Genomic DNA, 19,113 nt, shown 5'->3' with positions numbered 1-19,113 from the left:
GAATGGAAAACGGCTGGTCATCCAAAGCGGTCATCTCAGCAATGGCCCATGTCACGAGATGAGATTTTGGGCGATCAGACCGCTTCCCAAGAGATTGCACCCACTGGTGACGATCGGTCAGTTTTTCCTGCCTGGGAGCAGGAGCCGCTGGCCGCTTGCTGCTGCTGTCACTAATACTGCTTCTGCTAGTTGAGGCACTGGGCCTACTGCCAGTGCCAGCAGAGGTCTCCACACCTGGGTGTCGCCGGTGCATGTGCGACCACAGACCCGAGGTAGTGAAGTGCTTAGGGTCCTTGCCTCTGCTGACCAGTGCCTTACAGTGGGTGCACTCAGCATGGCTGGGATCACCAGGGCGAAGCTCAAAGTGATCCCAGACCACACTGCCAGACTCCCCTGCGACACGAGGTCGCTTGCTTGGTGGTGGCAGCTGTGCTGGTTCCTTCTCGGGCATACCACCACCACCGCCCTCAGTGCTGGCCTGGGAAGGCCCAGGGGCAGAGGATCCCTCCTCCTGAGCCTCCTCAGATGCAACCCTGGGGCACCCACCCACCGGTGTTGAGGGCGGCAAGGTGGATCTGGCTGGACTGCCAACCTCCTCCACCAGCACCACCTCCTCAGCTGCCACAGGAAGATCTTCTTCCCTGGCAATCTGGGAGCCCCCCCCCCAAATCCTGCCTGGCCGCAGGCCCTGGCATAGGGCCAGGCTGACTCAAGAAGTCTAGCTTGCGCACCAAAGCAGGGCCGGGGGTGACACGGGGAGTAGGGCCCTCTGGCCGCCCCCTGCCACGACCAGCAGAGAAGAGAACCCTCCCCCTTCCTAGCGCCCTCCCTCTTCCTGCTGCTCTACCAGCCCTCCCAGCCATCGTTCGGGGCTTCTTTTTAAAACGTAAAGAAGGGGGGGCATAGTTGTCTCAGGGGGCAGGTAGACTCAGAGGGCCAGAAACAGGGGGTGCTGTGCTGTGGTGACGTGTGGAGTGCCTCCTTGCTTAAGGCTTGTTGGCACAAATGCTGTGGCTGCTAGATCTCAGAAGTTGCTGTGCAATTTATCACACACAGGGACTGGGAGTTAGACATGTGTGTGTGTAATACAGCAGAAGCAGGCTGTGCCACAAAACAATAAATAAAAATCTCAGCTTGTGGCGCTGATGTGCACAGTCGCAGGGAAGTGTGTGGACTCGGAGGAGTTCTTTAAGGCTGGCCTGGCACAGCGCACTCAAGGAAGGGAAAGTTATTCTCTGACTGTTCCACTCCTTGGAATGGAAGTAACAGTTAAAAAATGTATCAAGGCAGGCACTCAGCAACAGGGAAAGTTATTCTCTGACTGTGGTCCTTGGAATTTAAGTTTGTAACAAAATGTATCAAAATCTAATTATGTCTGTGTCAATATCACAGGCACAGAAGAAGAAAAAGTAACTGAATTGCACGCGCGCGCACACACACACACACACACGTCAATCAAGCAATGTGTGTTTTTCAACTCACCAAGGCTGGGCAAAGAAAAATGACTGGGTGGGGGGCACTGGGCAGGCCAGGGGCTTAAAATATTTTTGCAAATGCAGCAACAGCAGTGCTGAGACAGCTGAATAATATGCTACCCTTTATTAGCGCAAGCACCAGGACAGGCCCAGGCTCCTTTCCTCTTTAAAAAAAATTGCTTGGGAGGGGAGAAAAGAATTATTTATAAAGAACTACTAGGCTACGCTTCCAGTCTACTCTGAAGTTGAACCACCTAATACTTAGCTAGCTAATGGGGATCCAGCCTATATAGACTCTAAGGCTACACACACTGAAGAAACCCTATTTATTTGAAACCCAATCTTCCAATTATCACAAAACTTTTAGAGAAATGTTAGACCCCCCCCAAAAAAAACCTTAACCTCCCTCCAAACAGGGATAAAACAATAAACCCCAAATACACAATTCAAGGGAGACTACAGATTAGAAAGCCGTGTGTGACGTGCGTGTGTGTGTGGTGTGTGTGGTGTGTGCGTGTGTAAAATATAAATGGCTGGGCCACTCTCACTCAGTTGAAGTCTTCTCCAACGCTGGGTCTCTGTAGTCCACCTCTGAGGGTCTGGTCACAGGAGGACGGCACAGGGTCTGGAGAAGTGCGGGCAGGCAGGCAGGGAGGCAGGCAGGCAGGCCACAGTGATGAAGAAGACAAATGATTTTCTCTCCAAAGCAGGAAGAATTGGCAAAAAAATCGGGGGGGGGGGGGGGGCGGATTCTAAAAGGAGAAAAAAAGACCTCCTTTTCTACCAAGGGCTGCAGGCTGGAGTTGCAGCCAGGCAGATGTTTGCTTTTTTTAAAAAAAAAATGCTGTTCCTCTTCTCTTCTTGTTCTCAAAAAGAGGATGAAAAAGAAAGAGGTTTGCCTTTGCAAGACAGAGGTTTTTTTTTTTTTTTTTTAAATCCCCCTTCCTCCTCTCCTCTTTCTCTAAAGAAAAGGATGAAAAAAACAAGGCCTTGCCAGAGGTTCTTTCCTACAAAAAAGAGATGAAATTTTAAAAGGCCAGGCTGGAGAGGCCTTGGCCTTGAAAGAGGTTTTTTTCAAAAAAAAATTCTCCCCCTCTTCTCTTTTTCTTAAATTTTTTTTTCTCCTTAAAAAAATATCAAGCAGGAAAGGCAGGCAACCAGCAAGGCAGAGCAATGGCGTAAATGCTGAACAATAGCACTCACACAGATCATGAGGCAAAATGGAGGCAAGGCTGAGTAAGCAGGGCAGCAGAGCTCTCTCTTCTCCCACACAAGGCAGCAGAAAGGAAGAAAATGGCTACTGGTGGTCCCTTAAACACCCTCCTGCAAAGCCCTCCAAAAATCGCCCCCACCCTTGACCCTCCCTCCACCTCCACCTGGCCAATGGGTGTGTGTGATTTACTATCAACACCTTATATGGTCCTTTATCTGCAGGTAGGAACATTTCAATTTCAATGGGAAGTCAATTTCAATGGAAGTTCAATTTCAATGTAAGTCAATGGAGGCAAAAAGGCGGGAAATTCAAAGAGACGTCATAGCGAAAATGGAGGGGGAAGAAGAAGGCAAGGCTGCTGGCACAAAATGGAGGCTGCTGGCACCAAAAATGGAGGACCGAATTTTTCGGGCTACCCGAATTTTTCAGGCCCGAAAAGGGGGCGATTCGGGTCGGCCCCGAAAAATGTCGGGGGCAGCGGGGGTGATTTGGCTCAGTGCCGAATCACCCGAAAATGCTTGTTTCGGGCACAGATCGATCTGTGCCCAAAACTTTTTGCACATCCCTATGCTGCTTTAGGGTACAAAACCTGGTAGCAAAGAAAGACAGAGAAGAGAGCGAGAGAAAGAGAAGACTGGAGAGCGGGTGCTTGGAGGTGGCAGGGTGATGCCCCAGATACCCCTATATGCCAGTCTCCCTTTGCAACTGGGGAAGAATTGTTTGATGAAGTGAAAGTGAGGGGAACCCTGGAGGAAATTGACAGTCTTGGAATTCATGATATGTAGGGGAGGAGAAATTTCAAGTAGTCAGATTGTGTACCCTGGATATGAGGAAAGCTGGCACTGATGGGCACACACAGAGAAAGACAAGGTAAGATCCCTTGGCTAGAAATCCCAAAGGAAAAAAGATGTGAAAGAAGTCCAGGACCCCCAGGGCAGCATTCTCTGAAGTGACACCTGTTCCACACAGGGACAGCGAGACAGGCTGAGCTGAGGGGTCTCAATGTGTGAATGAGAGAGTGGGGCCGGGAGAAGAGGTTTAGATTTGTTAGTCACTGGGATACATTTGGGGGCAAGTGAAGCATGTATAAGAGGGACAGGCTCCACTTGAACCAAGATGCAACCAGACTGCTGGTGTTTAAAATCAAGAAGGTCGCAGAGCAGCTTTTAAAATGATTCCTGGGGTATTGCCAACAGGAACTGGGTGATATCTGCTTTGGCCAGCAAAATCCCCTAAGGTGTGAGGGTGAACATGTTTCAGATAAACCAGAAGGGGACAGAGCAGAGCCAGCAATGGAGCAGAAGGAAACACATGACAGCTTGCTGAAAAGGTCAAAGGCTGGTAAGTGGGATAGCACACTCCAACACCAGGTGAGGGCATATAGGTGTCTATGTACCAATGCCAAAAGCCTCCAAGTGAAGATGGGTGAGCTTGGTTGCTAATGAAAACATAGATACAGTGGTCATAACGGAAACCTGGTGGAATGGTGAGAACCAGTGGGACACGGTTATTCCTGGATAGAAATTCAACAGAAGGGAAGGGGAGGGGAGGATTCAACTTCATCTTCCCATACGAGAGGCTCTTGCAAGTAGATATCTTGGATGTTGATGTCCCTGAGAGTGGGTAATGTTTGATTTTAAGGTTTTAAATATAACTTTTACAGAATTTTATTGTATTAACTTTTGTAAATCGCCTTGAGATGCATCATGAAAGGCAGTATAAACAATGAATAAATAAATACAATAAATAAATTTGTTCCCCATTTGAGGATCACCAGGTTAAATCCAACATCCTCAGTGATGTGTCTTCAGTGAAAGGGGATGGAGGAGGATGAAGAGCATCCTCTTTTGCTTTTGATTGGTTGGCGATGATATTCTGAAGTTCACCATACCCCGCCCCTCAGCCTGACTGACAGGCTTCAGAAAATTAGCACTGAAATTAAGTAAACTTGTCCCATTAATTTCAATGGGAGTAGTCATCAGTAGCTTAGTTTGGATGTAAGCCAGTGATTGTAGCAGCCTGTTTAATAAATGTAACATTTAAATTTGCGTACACACACACACACAATCTCATGAGCAAAAGGCTTATGGGTACACTTGTTTTAAAATGCTGGGAACCCCTGTATTAGCTGTAGTTTTCACTGTAATGTTCAGGTGTGATCTACTGTCACTCACTTCACTTGCTCTTCATAAGAACATAAGAACTACACACACACACACGCACACACACACACACACACACACACCGTTTTTCAACAAAGGTTTCCAACGCAGTTTACATAGATATAAATAAAACAAACAAATAAAATGGCTCCCTGTTCCTAAAGGGCTCACAATCTCAAAAGGAAACATAAGCTAGACACCAGCAACAGCCACTGGAGGGAAGCTGTGCTGGGGATGGATAGGGCCAGTTGCTCTTCCCCTGCTAAATATAAGAGAATCACCACTTTTAAAAGGTGCCTCATTGCTCAGTTATCGGGGAAGAAGAGCCCTGCTGAATCAGACCAAAGGCCAACAATATAGTTCACCATTCAGCTTTACACCACAGCCAACCAGATCCCCCTAAGAAGCGCACAAGCAGGACTTTCAGGCAATAGCCATCTCTCCCACTATTCCTCCTCAGCAAGCTGGGTACTCTCCTGCAACATGCTTTACTTGCATTCAACTTAATATCTCTCTCCAGACCACTCCCTGAAATGTATAGGGTAAATATTTCCCATTTTTTACTTTTATCCATCGTCTCTGGGGGGAGGGGAACCCCACTATTTGTTGCCTATATTCTCAGGTTTCCTTGAGAAATAGGAAGGAGAGCTGGTCTTGTGGTAGCAAGCATGACTTGTCCACTTAGCTAAGTAGGGTCTGCTCTGGTTGCATATGAAAGGGAGACTTGGTGTGTGAGCACTGCAAGATATTCCCCTCAGGGGATGCAGCTGCACTGGGAAGAGAAGAAGGTTCCATGTTCCCTCCCAGGCATCTCTAAGATAGGGCTGAGAGAGACTCCTGCCTGCAGCCTTGGAGAAGCCACTGCCAGTCTAAGTAGACAATACTGAACTGGATGGACCAATGGTCTGACTCAGTATATGGCAGCTTCCTATGTTCCTATGTTCCTCCTGTCACCAAGTGCCCATACCTGCTCTCTCCCATGACCCATGCTGGCACTCAGCCATGATCCACATGCAAGTTACCCACATCCCTTATCAGGAAGTGTTATAGGTGTCACCAGTGTATAGGCAACACCATAGGAAGGATGGAGGCAAGCATCTCCCAGAAAAGCATGTCAGGGGTTGGGCAGTGTTGGGGCACTCTCACTAGGTGTGCAAGAGTTCTTCCCCAGGTGGCCTGTCCCTTTCCTGATGAGTTGGGCCCAGCCACACCACCAGGTAACATCCCGACAGAAGATAAGAAGGAGTGGCTCCCTGTTACTACAGCAATGAAACACAGGAAAATCTGGGACTATAAAGTTTGCAGAAAGAAGAACTCTTGCGAGATGGGAGTTCCTTGATTGTGCTATGCCAACAGGGGGTGGTTCGGTCCGACCTCGAGCCTTCGAACCAAACTGGTTCGACATAGAACCTTTGAATGTTGAACCGGTTCCGCACATCCCTAAGCTGCAGGACTGTGAAGCATGCTGCAGGTCAGATGCCTACACTGTGGTTTGAGGCCACCAGAGGGCAAATTCCTCCAGGAGATTTCCCAGACAGCAGGGTTTACCATAGGTTTACTGCGCGGCTGTACTGTGAGTTCAAAATTGCTCCAAACCTAAAAGCAAAAAGTGGATTTTTTTTAACCCCAGACATAAATTGGGCCAGGCTCTAATGCACAATGAAAAACCCAAATTGTGTGTGAAAATTTGGATTCAGAATTGGAGCACGCCAATATCTCTCATCGACTGTGGTGTGAATCAGGCTGATGTGCGAATGCACACCCTCAATTCTGGTGGAGAAGTGAGCTAAAAGCTCTGTCTGGGAATGCTCAAGTTATCTGAAATCTGAAGGAGAATTTCAGGGTCCTCCCAAGCGGAAACAATGGAGAATTTTCTCAAGTAGTTTCTCCACATAACAGCACAGGCAATATGAATGGGACAGAGACAGGGCAGGGGCTAGGGTCCATTGGACAAGGGGGGGATTGTGCCCAGGCCCACAGGGTCTGGGGCCCCCACCAGGCCCCTCGGACAGTCCCCCTTGCCCTGCTTGCCCTCAATCCTGCTTGCCCGCCTGCTCACTGGCCTGTGAGCTAAGCAGCCTGCAAGCTGCTACAGCTCCTTCCCTTTCTACCTCTCAGCTGATCGACGGGTGGGCTGAGCTTCCAGAGAGGTCTCCCTCGCTGAAGCCTGAAGCTCTCTGGGCAGCAAGGAAGGAAGAAGGAAGGGAAGGGAAGGAAGGAGGTAGAGTGGCCAGTGCTGGCTGCCCATGCCCACCACAGCTTTCTGCAGACCCTCTGCCCAGCCCAAAGAAGCCTTTGCCTGCTTCGTAATGGGACTAGAATGTGATTTCCTTTTGTGGTTACCCCCCCCATTATTTAGGGATCGGCTTGCCATAGGGCTTTGATGGGGGGGGGGTTAGGGCATATTGAGAAGTCTCTGAATATTACTTGAAACAGATTGGGGAATTTTTTGGTTTTAAATTTTTTTTAATTAAAAAAAACAAACATCCAAAAAGTCCTATAAGTGAATCATTTCATAGTAGAACATTACAAAACTGTCTGGAACTGAAGTCCTCCCACCCGCTTAGACCATCATTCCATCCCCATATGGCAGAATCTGTCCTTTGCCTTCATAAAAAAAGTGTAAAACACCTCCCTTTCTTCCCCAGCCTTTGATCACCTGGAATGACTTGGCATACACTTTGTTACTGAGCAGAGATGTGGGGCAGGATGGGAGAAATATGTATATTTAAATTAAAATGGATTGGACAAATTGTTGGTTTTTAATATTTTTTTTAATCAAAAAAAATCAGAAAAGTCCTAATAAGTGGCTTGTTTCATAGCAGAAAATTACCAAAAAGTCTGGAACAAACAATATTTATTTTTATAAATGCACTGTGTTCAAGTTGGTTTGAAACCCAGAGGGTCTGAGTGAGAACTGTGAAGCATGTGTTGTACTTTTATTATTTTATTTCTCTCTCGCAGGGACTTTGGGGTAAATCTGGCCTATATGTGAACACACACCCTCCATTCCAGAGGAGATGCAAGTTAAAGGGCTTTAAGAGCCCTGTGTGAAAAACTTCCTGGAAGCAAACTTTACTGAATTTGTTAGGATTTCAGAGAAAACAGACATAGGCTCACACTGCATAGCTGAAAGTCTCCTTTGTTAATCTGCAGCGAGGGGCCCATTTTAAAATCTCACCCCCAGGCCCACTCCGACCTTGCTACGCCCCTGAGACAGGGGATGCCATCACGGGACCTATGTCCAGAGATAGGCAGACGGTGGGGGAGGGGAGGATGCACTAAGGGTGGGGGAGGATGCACTTACCACCCCCACCCCCCGCTGCATTTCCCCCACTGGTGCTCGGTTTCCTAAAAATCTGTTGGGGCGGCAGTGTGCCTCCCTGCTGCCATGTGACCCCCTTTACCGGATGTAACTAGAAGTACTCTACACACCTGCACACTTTGGGTGTGTACGCACCCGACATGCATAAGTGTGACGTGCATCAGGGCGCCTGACGCATGCAGGTGCATCGAGTACTTCTGGTTAAATCTGGTAAAGGGGGCAATGGGGCAGCAAGGAGTTATGCTGCCGCCCCAATGGACTTTTAGGAAATTGAATGCAGGTGGGGGAAACATGGTGTGGGGGAGTACATCCTCCCCCCCTTAAAGTTATACACACACACACACACCCCTGCCATTGGTCCAGCTCCTGCCGATTCCATACACATCCCTACCCTCAAGACCTATCTGTTTGCCCTGGCCTTCCAGGCTTTTAAAACTGTTTTAAATGTTTTATTAATGGTTTTTTAAATAGTTTTCGATTATAGAAGTTAATTGATTTTAGTTTTATTTTAATGAAAAATAATTATTTTATTAAAAGCATTTTAATAAGCCCTGAGCCATTTTTGGAAGGGCGGTATAGAAATCAAATAAATAAATAAATGCCACCTATCTGTGCGGAGGCCTCACTGAAACAAAGGAATTAATTAATTGATTAATTAATTAATTAATTAATTCCATTAATTAACTGCCTAACACCTAGATCTCTAGGCAGTGTATTCAATGTACAACAATAAATAGAACTCAATAAAAACAATTAAAACACTGTTAAAAGCATAACATTTTAAAATAGTTTTAATTTTAAAAAAAATCAAAATAATTTTAGCAAACAGGTATGTCTTAAGTGATTTTTTCAAGGCAGCCAGAGATGGAGACGCTCTTATGCTGACAAGGGGCACATCCCAAAGCCCTGGGGCAGCCACAGAGAAGGGCTGGTCCTGTGTCACCAAACTAGTGGGTAGCAGGCATAACCAAACCTCCACATGTGATCTCAGTAAGCAGCAGGGTTCATGACAAAGATGATGCTCTCTTAAATACCCTGGGCCCAAGTTGTTAAGAGCATTTAAGTTTATAACTAGCATATTATATTTTGCTTGGGAACATATTGGCAGCAAGTGCAGTTCTTCTAAAATTGGTGTTATATGTTCTCTTCAGGAGATTCCAGAGACAAATCTGGCTGCTACATACTACGACAGTGACAAATATTTACATACTGTATTTCAACAAAAGTTTCCAAAGCGGTTTACATAGAGAAATAAAAATAAAGGTGGCTCCCTGTCACCACAGGGCTCACAATCATAAAAGAAACGTAAGTTAAACACCAGCAACAGTCACTGGAGGGATGCTGTGCTGGGACTGGATTGGGCCAATTGCTTCCCCCCCTGCTCATTAAAGAGAATCACCGCTTTCCAAAGGTGTCTCTTTGCTCAGTCAGCAGGGTGCTTTCTGAACTAGCTGCTCAGCAGTAGCAAAATGCCTCTGTTCAGGCAAGTCGCATTCGGAACATAAACAGCAGGGGGAGCAGTCTCTCAGCAACTAACAATCCGAAAACCAGCAATTTTTTCACACTGGATATACGACGTCCTTGCTCTACATCCCAGCGATTAAATTCGCAACAAGGCATTGGAAATGTGAACAGCACCCTGCTGTCCCTGTAGGGACTGTGGTATCATGACGCAGGAAGCGTGGAAGCACATTTCCGAGATACAGCCTGACTCCGTTGTAAGGTCTAGTCTGGAAAGCACCCTGGGGTAATTGAACTTGTTCATATCTTGAATGTCAGTCTAATTCTGGTGTATTACTGCAGGGGGGAATATTCAGCATTTCCAAATGTTAGATATGTTTGGATTGTGTTGTGAATCTGCAGATAGGTTTCACTCTACTGGAGTATGCTGAATCTGCCAAACTGTTGTTATTTGCTATCTTTACTTAGTATATTTGTTGCTCAGCTTAAATGCTTTGTTAAGAGCTCTGTGTCTGTCTGGAGTTACGCTGTGTGAATACTACACAAGATCTTTCATCATGCAATTATTCCTTACCAACAATTGCATGTTTGGCAACTAACTTTTTGGTTCTAGACAAGTTATACGTTGTCTTGACATGCTGTCTTTTTTTTTTTTTTTTTGGTTCAGCTTTTATTTATATTTAAAATCCCATTTCAAAGCCATCACCACATCTTGTGGGAGAACATGCAATCAATTAACTAAAAAGTAGCAAAGGAACAGATCTAACCCAAGAGGCACAGCAATCAAGTGTATTGGAATCGGTATACAAATGCCACCTACTATAGGAAACTCTTTGAGTTTGCAAGATAAACAGCCCAACACCATGAAAAGATGTTGCCTGTGTAAGTGTGAGCATGCCCAAGAGTGTACATGTCCTACTATGGATATTTATATACTACTACAGATATTTATATACCGCTCTTCAGCCAAAGTCCTCAAAGTGGTTTACATATAAAAATGAATAATACATAAACATGGTCCCCTGTCCCCAAATGGCTCACAATCTAAAAAGAAACACAAGATAGATACCAGCAACAGCCACTGGAATGATGCTATGCTAGGGATGGATAGGGCCAGTTGCTCTCCTACTGCTAAATATAAGAGAATCAGCACTTTAAAAAGTGTCTCTTTGCTCAGTTTGCTTAGCAGGGGTTAACATGTATAAGCATACATGTATAATCGCTATGCAGTCTGAGGTGAAACCCCATTTGTATGCCATGTTCAGCACATAATACCCAGCAAATTCCTTCCAGATCCAGTTTCAGATCATTGATTGACTGGATGAGGGCTGTCATTCAGTAGTCTTGAATAGTAGTCTGATGAGCAGAAGTCACCCAGAGGCATGGTGGGCATTTCTTAATTTCCAATGCCTGCTCATGATCGATGATAGGAATTGATGGATCAGTCATAACATGTTAACTCCAGTAAAGATTGGATTTCCCAGGCTGGCCCACTGTCTTCCTCTCCTGGGTTATACTTGCTTCCAAAGTATAAATATGCTGTGGGGCGGGGAGAAAGGTAGAAATGGTCAGTCAGTCACACATTTGGCCCTCAAGCTGTGCAAGTGTCAATACAGATCTCTTTAATCAATGATGCTTATTTGGCCGCAACAGTTTGCTAAGTGCTGTGCAGCAGAGAACTGAGATGCTTTCTCTTGCTCACATAGTTCACAACTCATCTCTCTGAGATGAGCAAGAGCACAAGATGGCACTGGAAGGAAAAGCTGGGGACTGATAATGGGTCGTTGTGATGACAGGAAAGGGGCAGGTGGCAGCAGAGGAATATATGAGTCAAGAATGGCTACATGAGGGCAACGGTGCGACTACTGGCAGGCTTTAAGAGATCTGTCAAAACTTGCTTTTGGCTTTTGAAGAATTGCTTTAAATTGGCCTTCCCTAGAATGTTGTCTGGTATTTTGTTCCATTAACATTTTTATCTGCTGTGGATTAAAATCCCCACCACCACCTCCGCTCTTCTTTCTACTGTTGTTGTTGTTGTTGTTGTTTGTTATTATTATTGATTCGATTTCTATACCACCCTTCCAAAAATGGCTCAGAACAGTTTACTCAGAGAAATAATACATACAAACATACATATATACATACATACATACATACATAAGATGGATCCCTGTCCCCAAAGGGCTCACAATCTAAAAAGAAACCTAAGATAGACACCAGCAACAGTCACTGGAGGTACTGTGCTGGGGGTGGATAGGGCCAGTTACTCTCCCCGTGCTTAATAAAGAGAGTCACCATATTAAAAGGTGCCTCTTTGCCAAGTTAGCAAGCTTTTATTTTGAGGGGAGAGCGGTTGGTATATGATCATTTTTGTAAGCCATCTTGCAAAGCCTTCAGACTGAAAGGCAGCATAGAAATCCAATCCATCAATCCATCAATCAATCATAACATAGTGTAGACCTCACAACCACACAGTTAATCTGTGCTTTGCCCACGTGTTGGATCTGCAGATCATCATGACTTTTGTTACAGTGCTCTTTTGTGGGTTACTCTGGTCTGGCCACACAGCACTGAGAGGACTAAAACAATGCCCTGTGGAGTAGCTATGGCAGAGGGGTCTGTGTTGAGCCCCACTTGGCCTTCCCCCAGTGGGACATGGCCCAGGCCCAGTAATACACAGCACCCCCTCCTAGTGGAGGTGCATGCCTTCCTCAGTCCGCACCGGATGTAGGCTGCCACCATGTTCTCAGCAGTGCCCACCATCTGCCTCAGGGGATGCTGGGAGCAAGGCCTCACTCCTTCCTAGCAGCACCCAAGCCAAATGGCAAGTGATTGGCAGCAGTGGCCAACAGGAGCCGCTGTGGTGTGGGGGGAAGGGGGAGGAGGGAGGAGTGGCAGGCGGCTCCTGCTGCAGGAGCCCTGGGAATGGCAGAAGCCACCGCAGGAGGTGGCGAGAGGGTGGGGGGAGTTAGGAGGAGCAGGGAGTGATGGGAGGCAGCAGCAGCAGGAGCCACCGTGACAAGTAAGGGGAGTGTGGAAGCAGGCACAAAGCTAGGGGAGAGGGGACCTGTGTTTGCCCCTCTCCTTGGCGGCCCCTAAGAGTAAGGGAGATAATCAATAAATAGGGAGAGGTGAGGTGGGGGGCTCTCAGGAGGTGGGTGCCCCGGGTTCTTTGAACCCATCTGCTCAATTATAGCTACACCCCTGTGTGGAGGGAGGAATGGGGAGCAGCGAGATGCTCCTGGGGGCCCCTCAGTAGCACCCCTGTGACTCATGTTCAAGGAACATGAGTCACAGAACTCTGTGTATGCTACCTGCTACAGTTTTATGGAATTCATGCAGGATAGGTCTATGCAGGATAGGAGGCTTTTAGGCATAATGGCTATATAGAACCTGCATGCTCAGTTAGTACACCATTGATGACTCATTGCTGAGTGGTGGTGGAAGGAGAGCAGAGGGAGAGGACTATTGTCTTCAGCTCCTACTTGTTGGCTCCTAGGAGGCATTTGATTAGCCACTATGTGAGGCAAGATGCTGAAATCGACCAAAGTTGCACAGCTTTGGCCCTCCTCCAACTCCCACCACCCTTAACTCTTGACCACTGTGGCCAGAGATTATGGGAGTTGTAGTTTAAGAACAGCTGGAAGGCCAAAGTTGTGCAGCCCTGAATTAAACCTTTGGTCTGAGCTAAGAGGGCGGCTTTTATATCTGAGGGATAAATCTGACATGAAGACTACAGGAACCAAGGAGATGTTGCTTGCATTTTTCTAAAGCATCACATAGGGCAATACCTAGAATTGTAGTTTTTAAATCGACCACTGTTTCTCTTAATTATATGTCCATCCATTATTCTGGGCTGTATGCCATTGTCTGCATGTTTCTCCCATATTTAACAGCTGATCAGACCAGGGCTCTGGCTGATACCCACCTCCTGTGTTTGAGCTGCGGTGCTATTTCCAAAGCTAAAACAGTTAACCAACAACCTCTTGTGTTCTTTTTCTAAATAATGCATTTCACCATGCAACACTTACCTGTCCTACCACCAGCCCTAGGCAGCAGAGGACCAGGCAGGCCAAGATCACTCGAATGATGCTTTCGGTCTCCAGTCTTCCCAAGGTTAGTGAAGGTGCTGCAACTAAAGACATTTTAAAACTGAAGAACTGAAAAGCAAAATGTACCATTTCTTGTTTTTGTTAAAAAGAAAAACCAATGTCTGATGCTCTAATTGAAATTGATACAAAACTTTTTAAATTTATTTGAAAATAAATTCCACTCTTAGGCTGACATCCTAAGGAATGGGCACTCTTAACATCATTGTCCACACAGCACTAGCCAGGTTCTAGCCTCCACACTTTCTGAAGTGTGGGCTTGTGCAAAAGCATAAATACTTTTCAGAGTTCAAAACCTATCTTCTATGAATTTGTATAAACCCCTTTTAAAACCACCCAAGTTAGTGGCCAACACCACATCCTGTGGCAGATTAATTATGCACTGTGTGCAAAAGTATTTCCTTTTGTTGGTCCTAAATCTCACGGCAATCAGTTTCAACACTGTGGGAAGCTTTTCCGATGGGTAATATTTTCTGATGGACTGGACCATAATTTCCATTGCTCTGTCTGGGTAAGGGCATTAGTTACAAATGGAGAGACCGAGTATGTTCTTTTCTTGCCAGATCTCCAGGCTGGGAAGGAAGGGTCTTTCCTCTCCAGTTGGGAAGGAAGGGACTTGCGCTCCCTGCCCCTGAAGAGAAGATTGGGCCCTTCCCTTCCCATTTTTACTGTTCAGACTGATTCATTCATTCATTCATTTATTTATTTTTACATTTATATCCCGCTCTTCCTCCAAGGAGCCCAGAGCGGTGTATGACCTACTCGAGTTTCATTTTCACAACAACCCTGTGAAGTAGGTTAGGCTGAGAGAGAAGTGACTGGCCCAGAGTCACCCAGCTAGTTTCATGGCTGAATGGGGATTTGAACTCGGGTCTCCCCAGTCCTAGTCCAGCACTCTAACCACTACACCACGCTGGCTCCCAAGGTGAATGCACCTTGTAATCACATCCACAGCTGCTGGCATCTTTTCCACTCAACAAATAACCCATAGTGCTTAAGATTTGGAAGGGGGGAAAGGATCTCTTGTCAAGGGAAGAGATCAAAGGGGAATCAGGACCCCCGCCTCCCACTGCAACTGTGATTTCTGAAACCACCCATTTCACACTCCCCAACCTTATTTCCCAAAATGCTGCACAAAGCAGCTGTCCCCTGCCCCATCCAAAGCCAGATTTCTCCCCACCCCAGGCCCCTGAGGTAATTCTGCAGTACAATGCAAGCATGGGATAAGAAGCAAAGATCAACACCTGCTGCAGACACTAGAGGTCTATAAAACCATGCATGGTGTGGAGAGGGGGAGAGAGAGAGGTTTTCTGCCCATCTCATAACACTAGGATCAGGGGTCATCTGATGAAACTGATTGCCCAGAAATTTAGGACCGACAAAAGGAAGTACTTCTTCATACAACACATATTCACAGTGTGGAATTCTCTGCCACAGGATGTGGTGACTTCCAGAAATCTGGATGGCTTTAAAAGGGGTTTAGAAAAATTCATGGAGGACAGGTCTATCAGTGGCTATAGTCTGAGAGCTATAGGCCACTTCCAGCCTCAGATGCAAGATGCATCTAAATACTAGTTGCAGGGGAGCAACAGTAGGAGAGAGGGCATGCTCTCAGCTCTTGCCTGTGGGCTTCCCAGAGGAACATAGGAAGTTGCCATATACTGAGTCAGACCATTGGTCCATCTAGCTCCGTATTGTCTACACAGAGTTGGCAGCAGCTTCTCCAAGGTTGCAGGCAAAAATCTCTCTCAGCCCTATCTTGGAGAAGCCAGGGAGGGAGCTTGGAACCTTCTGCTTTTCCCAGAGCAGCTCCATCCCCTAAGGGGGAATATCTTACAGTGTTCACACTTCTAGTCTCCCTTTCAGATGCAACCAGGGCAGACCCTGCTTAGCTAAGGGGACAAGTCATGCTTGCTGCCATAAGACCAGCCCTCCTCTCTGGTGGGTCACTGTGTGAAAAAGGATCCTGGATGGCTTTGAGCCTGATCCAGCACGGCCATGCTTACGTTCTTAGTTAAAGGGCAGGTGGCATAGACATGGGCAAACAACACACTTCTGGAAGTGCCTATTTCCCAACAAGGGTGTTGTAGGAGCACGGCATGGAAATCCAACCTCTTGTCTTCATGTGAGGGAGAAGGTGGATGGGTGTGGGCATTTGTCATGCACATGCTTGGCCCACATTGCATGGGGAGTGTGGTCAGGCAGGCACCTTGTACACGCACAATGGGCCTGGTGCAGAGACCTGCCCTCATGGCCTTTCTAGAAATATCAGCTGTGCAATGTCCAGGAAAGCCTTTTTGAAGGCTTTGTTCTCACAAGCAGCTGCAGGGCAGGAGAAAGCACCAAGGACACCTAGTATGGACAGTGCTGACAGATTCATGCGACTGCTGACAGAGTCTCTTGGGACTGACCAGTCTGGCTAGGCAAGCTTCCCAGGGGAACTCAAGGAGACATGTGGGCAGCACAGATCTGACCTTTTTCAGAACCAACACCTGGATTTGGGCTCGCACCAACCTCCTCATCCCATACTATCCTCAGCACTAGGTGATAATAAGTAAACTTTTAGCCATTGTGAGGGTGATGTCATGGAAGTGTTGCTTGCAGGATGCCCCAGGGCAAATTGAAGCCTCCACGTCCACCACAGCTTAAGCATCCCCTCCTCCCAAATCTGCCCTGGTACCTGGACACCCGTACGCAGAGCATCTGCAGCACTGGTGGCAGTCTAGAAAGAGAAGGCACTCCCTTGCAGTGTTCCCTCTAACAGGGATTCCCAGATGTTGTTGACTACAACTCCCAGAATCCCCAGCTGCAATAGCCTCTGCTTGGGGATTATGCGAGTTGTAGTTGACAACATCTGGGAATTCCTGTTAGAGGGAACACTGGTCCCTTGCCCTTTTCAAAATCCTGACTTGCCCACCAAATGGAAATGGCAGAAAGCTTCCCCAAGTTTTCCACGCCTATGTACTCCCCGAAAAATGCACCATGGGGCAGCCCGGGTGCAGGGGCACATAATGCTGGTCCCCCACATCAAGGCAACATCACATATTGAGGCCAGGCACCAGCTGCTCACTGGCCAGGTGGCACATTTGACAAATCTGGTGTGCCATAGTCGTGGGGCACATAGCAGAGCTCAGTTTGTGGTGTGAGGGGCATGGGTGTTGGAAGTGGACAACACACTTGAGAACATCATCTAGGGTGCCCTTGCTGTAAAGATGGGGGCACACAGGACAGGGGGCAAAAAAGACTTAGTCTCTTGAGTCTCCATGACTTCTGCAGCAAGGGACCCAGGTCTGCTTTCCACAATGTACCATGTGTAATGAGTCACTGGAGATCCTCCCCTACTGACAGTGTCCCCACCTGGAATTCCTTTCATGCCACAAAGCAACATGATCCTGAGGCATGAAGCTGCATGTGGGCATCTGCCAATGTGTTCCTATCTCTATAAATGCTATAACTGGAAAGATGTGGTGCCCCTGTTGCCAGGAAGCAGTGGGAGGAAAAAGGAGATGGCAGGGGGGTGGACACAGATCTCAGGAGGTAGCCAGCAAAAAGCATGACAGGCATAGAGCTGACACATTTCTGGGCTGATCTGAGCCGTCCTCTCTATGGTTTCCAGAGCAGGCACAGCACAAAACCCAGGTAGCAATGGCAGCACAATTTGGATGCCAAATCAGAGGTTCGTGCAATGCTCAAATCTGAGTTTCCAGTCCAATCAGCTGGGAAATCTGAGGTTCGCACAGTGAAACTCATTACAAACTGTAGGTTCAATTTGTGGTTTGGGGAGGGAAACCGTATGTCACTCTTGCTTACAAAACCACTGTTTCAAACATTCGGACTACCACAGAATCGAACCTCTGTGTCATTTGCCTCCGGTTCAGTGTTCTGTGTGAAGGTGGCCTGTGTCTCTTTCTCTGTTTTGGTTTTGTCTTGAGCTATGACTCTTTTTCGAGAGATCTCCTTTTTCAAGAGGGAAGTCACTTCCCTCCCTTGCACTTTCATTCAATGGAACATGTGGGAACCCCCATGCATTTCTCCCACTTTCAGCCACATGTTTCTCTTCTTCCTCAATGAAGTCACGCCAAGTAGGAGAGGACAGAGGGAGCAGTACAAGAAGCACTCTCTCCTCCCCGCCCCACAAAAATGAAAAGGGGAGGGGACCCAAACCCCAGCACAGGCACATTCTCTGTGTGGTTTTCCTTGTTTTAATCAATTTCCTCCTTATTTGTTTCAACAGAAGGTTGCAGAGTGGGGGGAGAGTTGGGAACACCACCAAGCCTTCTCCCTAAATTCTGTTTCTTTCAATTTGGTGAAAACCAAGAAGGCAATAATAACTATTTTTCCATTTTAGGAGAGGTATTCTAGATTTATTTACTTGAAATAGAAGGAAATTCTATTGGTTTCAGTGGAGTTAGTCCAAGAAAGACTGCAGCTTAAATTGTGTTAGTGCTTGCTTCAACATGGAGGAGGAGAGAAGTACTGTAACTAATCTTGCCTACATGGGAGTAAGGGGAAATTAGGCTGTAGATTTTAATTAGTGCAGAATGGGGCCCAGGCTTGAAGGGGCCCCTCCAAAGATCACCCACTAGCAGACCAACTCCTACAGGAGTGCCTCTCAGTTTCTGAAATGGCAGCAATGGCTTCTTATCATGGTGATACCTGCCTGCCTCCCCCTCTTTTTTCCTAGCAGTACTCATTCTGAGGTATTGTGGGGAAATCAAGATTGTAGCCAATTGTGCATCCGTTTTTTAAAAAGCTTCCACAATTCAGAGGAGCACCAGAATAAAGGGGAGGTCAGAACAGGCATCAGCGGTGGACCCTGATAGGGTGCTTAAGTCTCATCATACTTCTGAGGCTGCCACTTGCTGATGCCAAGTGTGGATTGAAGTATTAAGGAAACATGGCCTGTATTGGCCGTGATATCACTCAGAGGCTGCCATACAGACTAACACAGTGCTGGTGCTCTGATGCTGCAGTGGTGCTATACAGGGAGGAGTGATTTTCGTCGATCTCTCTCCATCTCTCTTGCACTTTGAAGCCCATTGTGCATCATGAAAATATCTCCCTGAGGGTTGTGTGACCCTTTCTTTGAACTTCCATTTCTCCTTGGGAGGAACCTTTAAATTGCACTTTAAATTTCATTTCCCTTTTTTTCTCTTTCTAATTGCACTTAGAAAAAATTTCAGTTCCAGGTCTCTCTCACCCACCCACTTCAGCTCTCTATATTCTGTGTATATAGAATCTTTCAACATACACATATAGACAAAGAACACTACAGGCATAGAAATACACCTCAAATGTGTATTCAAGACTGGTAGTGGGCACATTAGAGACTTTGATAGTGGACAGTATACAAATATGTTAAATAAAA

At 46.7% G+C, this 19,113-nt stretch overlaps 1 protein-coding gene across 1 annotated transcript in view; it reads right to left on the bottom strand.

The window, feature by feature from the left end:
• Positions 1 to 10,860: 10,860 nt before the first annotated feature.
• The window catches only part of LOC128343956 (uncharacterized), a 30,514-nt gene continuing 22,261 nt past the window's right edge, over positions 10,861 to 19,113 (bottom strand). The window contains exons 3-4 of the mRNA XM_053293395.1: positions 13,668 to 13,771; positions 10,861 to 11,175 (exon numbers count right to left, since the gene is read on the bottom strand). Of these exons, the coding sequence (XP_053149370.1) occupies positions 11,092 to 11,175; positions 13,668 to 13,771 (188 nt within the window). The 3' untranslated portion in view covers positions 10,861 to 11,091. The remainder of the gene's footprint in view (positions 11,176 to 13,667; positions 13,772 to 19,113) is intronic.

The sequence above is a fragment of the Hemicordylus capensis genome, chromosome 2, assembly GCF_027244095.1.
Source record: "Hemicordylus capensis ecotype Gifberg chromosome 2, rHemCap1.1.pri, whole genome shotgun sequence".
Classification (NCBI taxonomy): domain Eukaryota; kingdom Metazoa; phylum Chordata; class Lepidosauria; order Squamata; family Cordylidae; genus Hemicordylus; species Hemicordylus capensis.
Note: the sequence above shows the minus strand (reverse complement) of the source record. Positions and strands in the feature narration are given on the sequence as shown.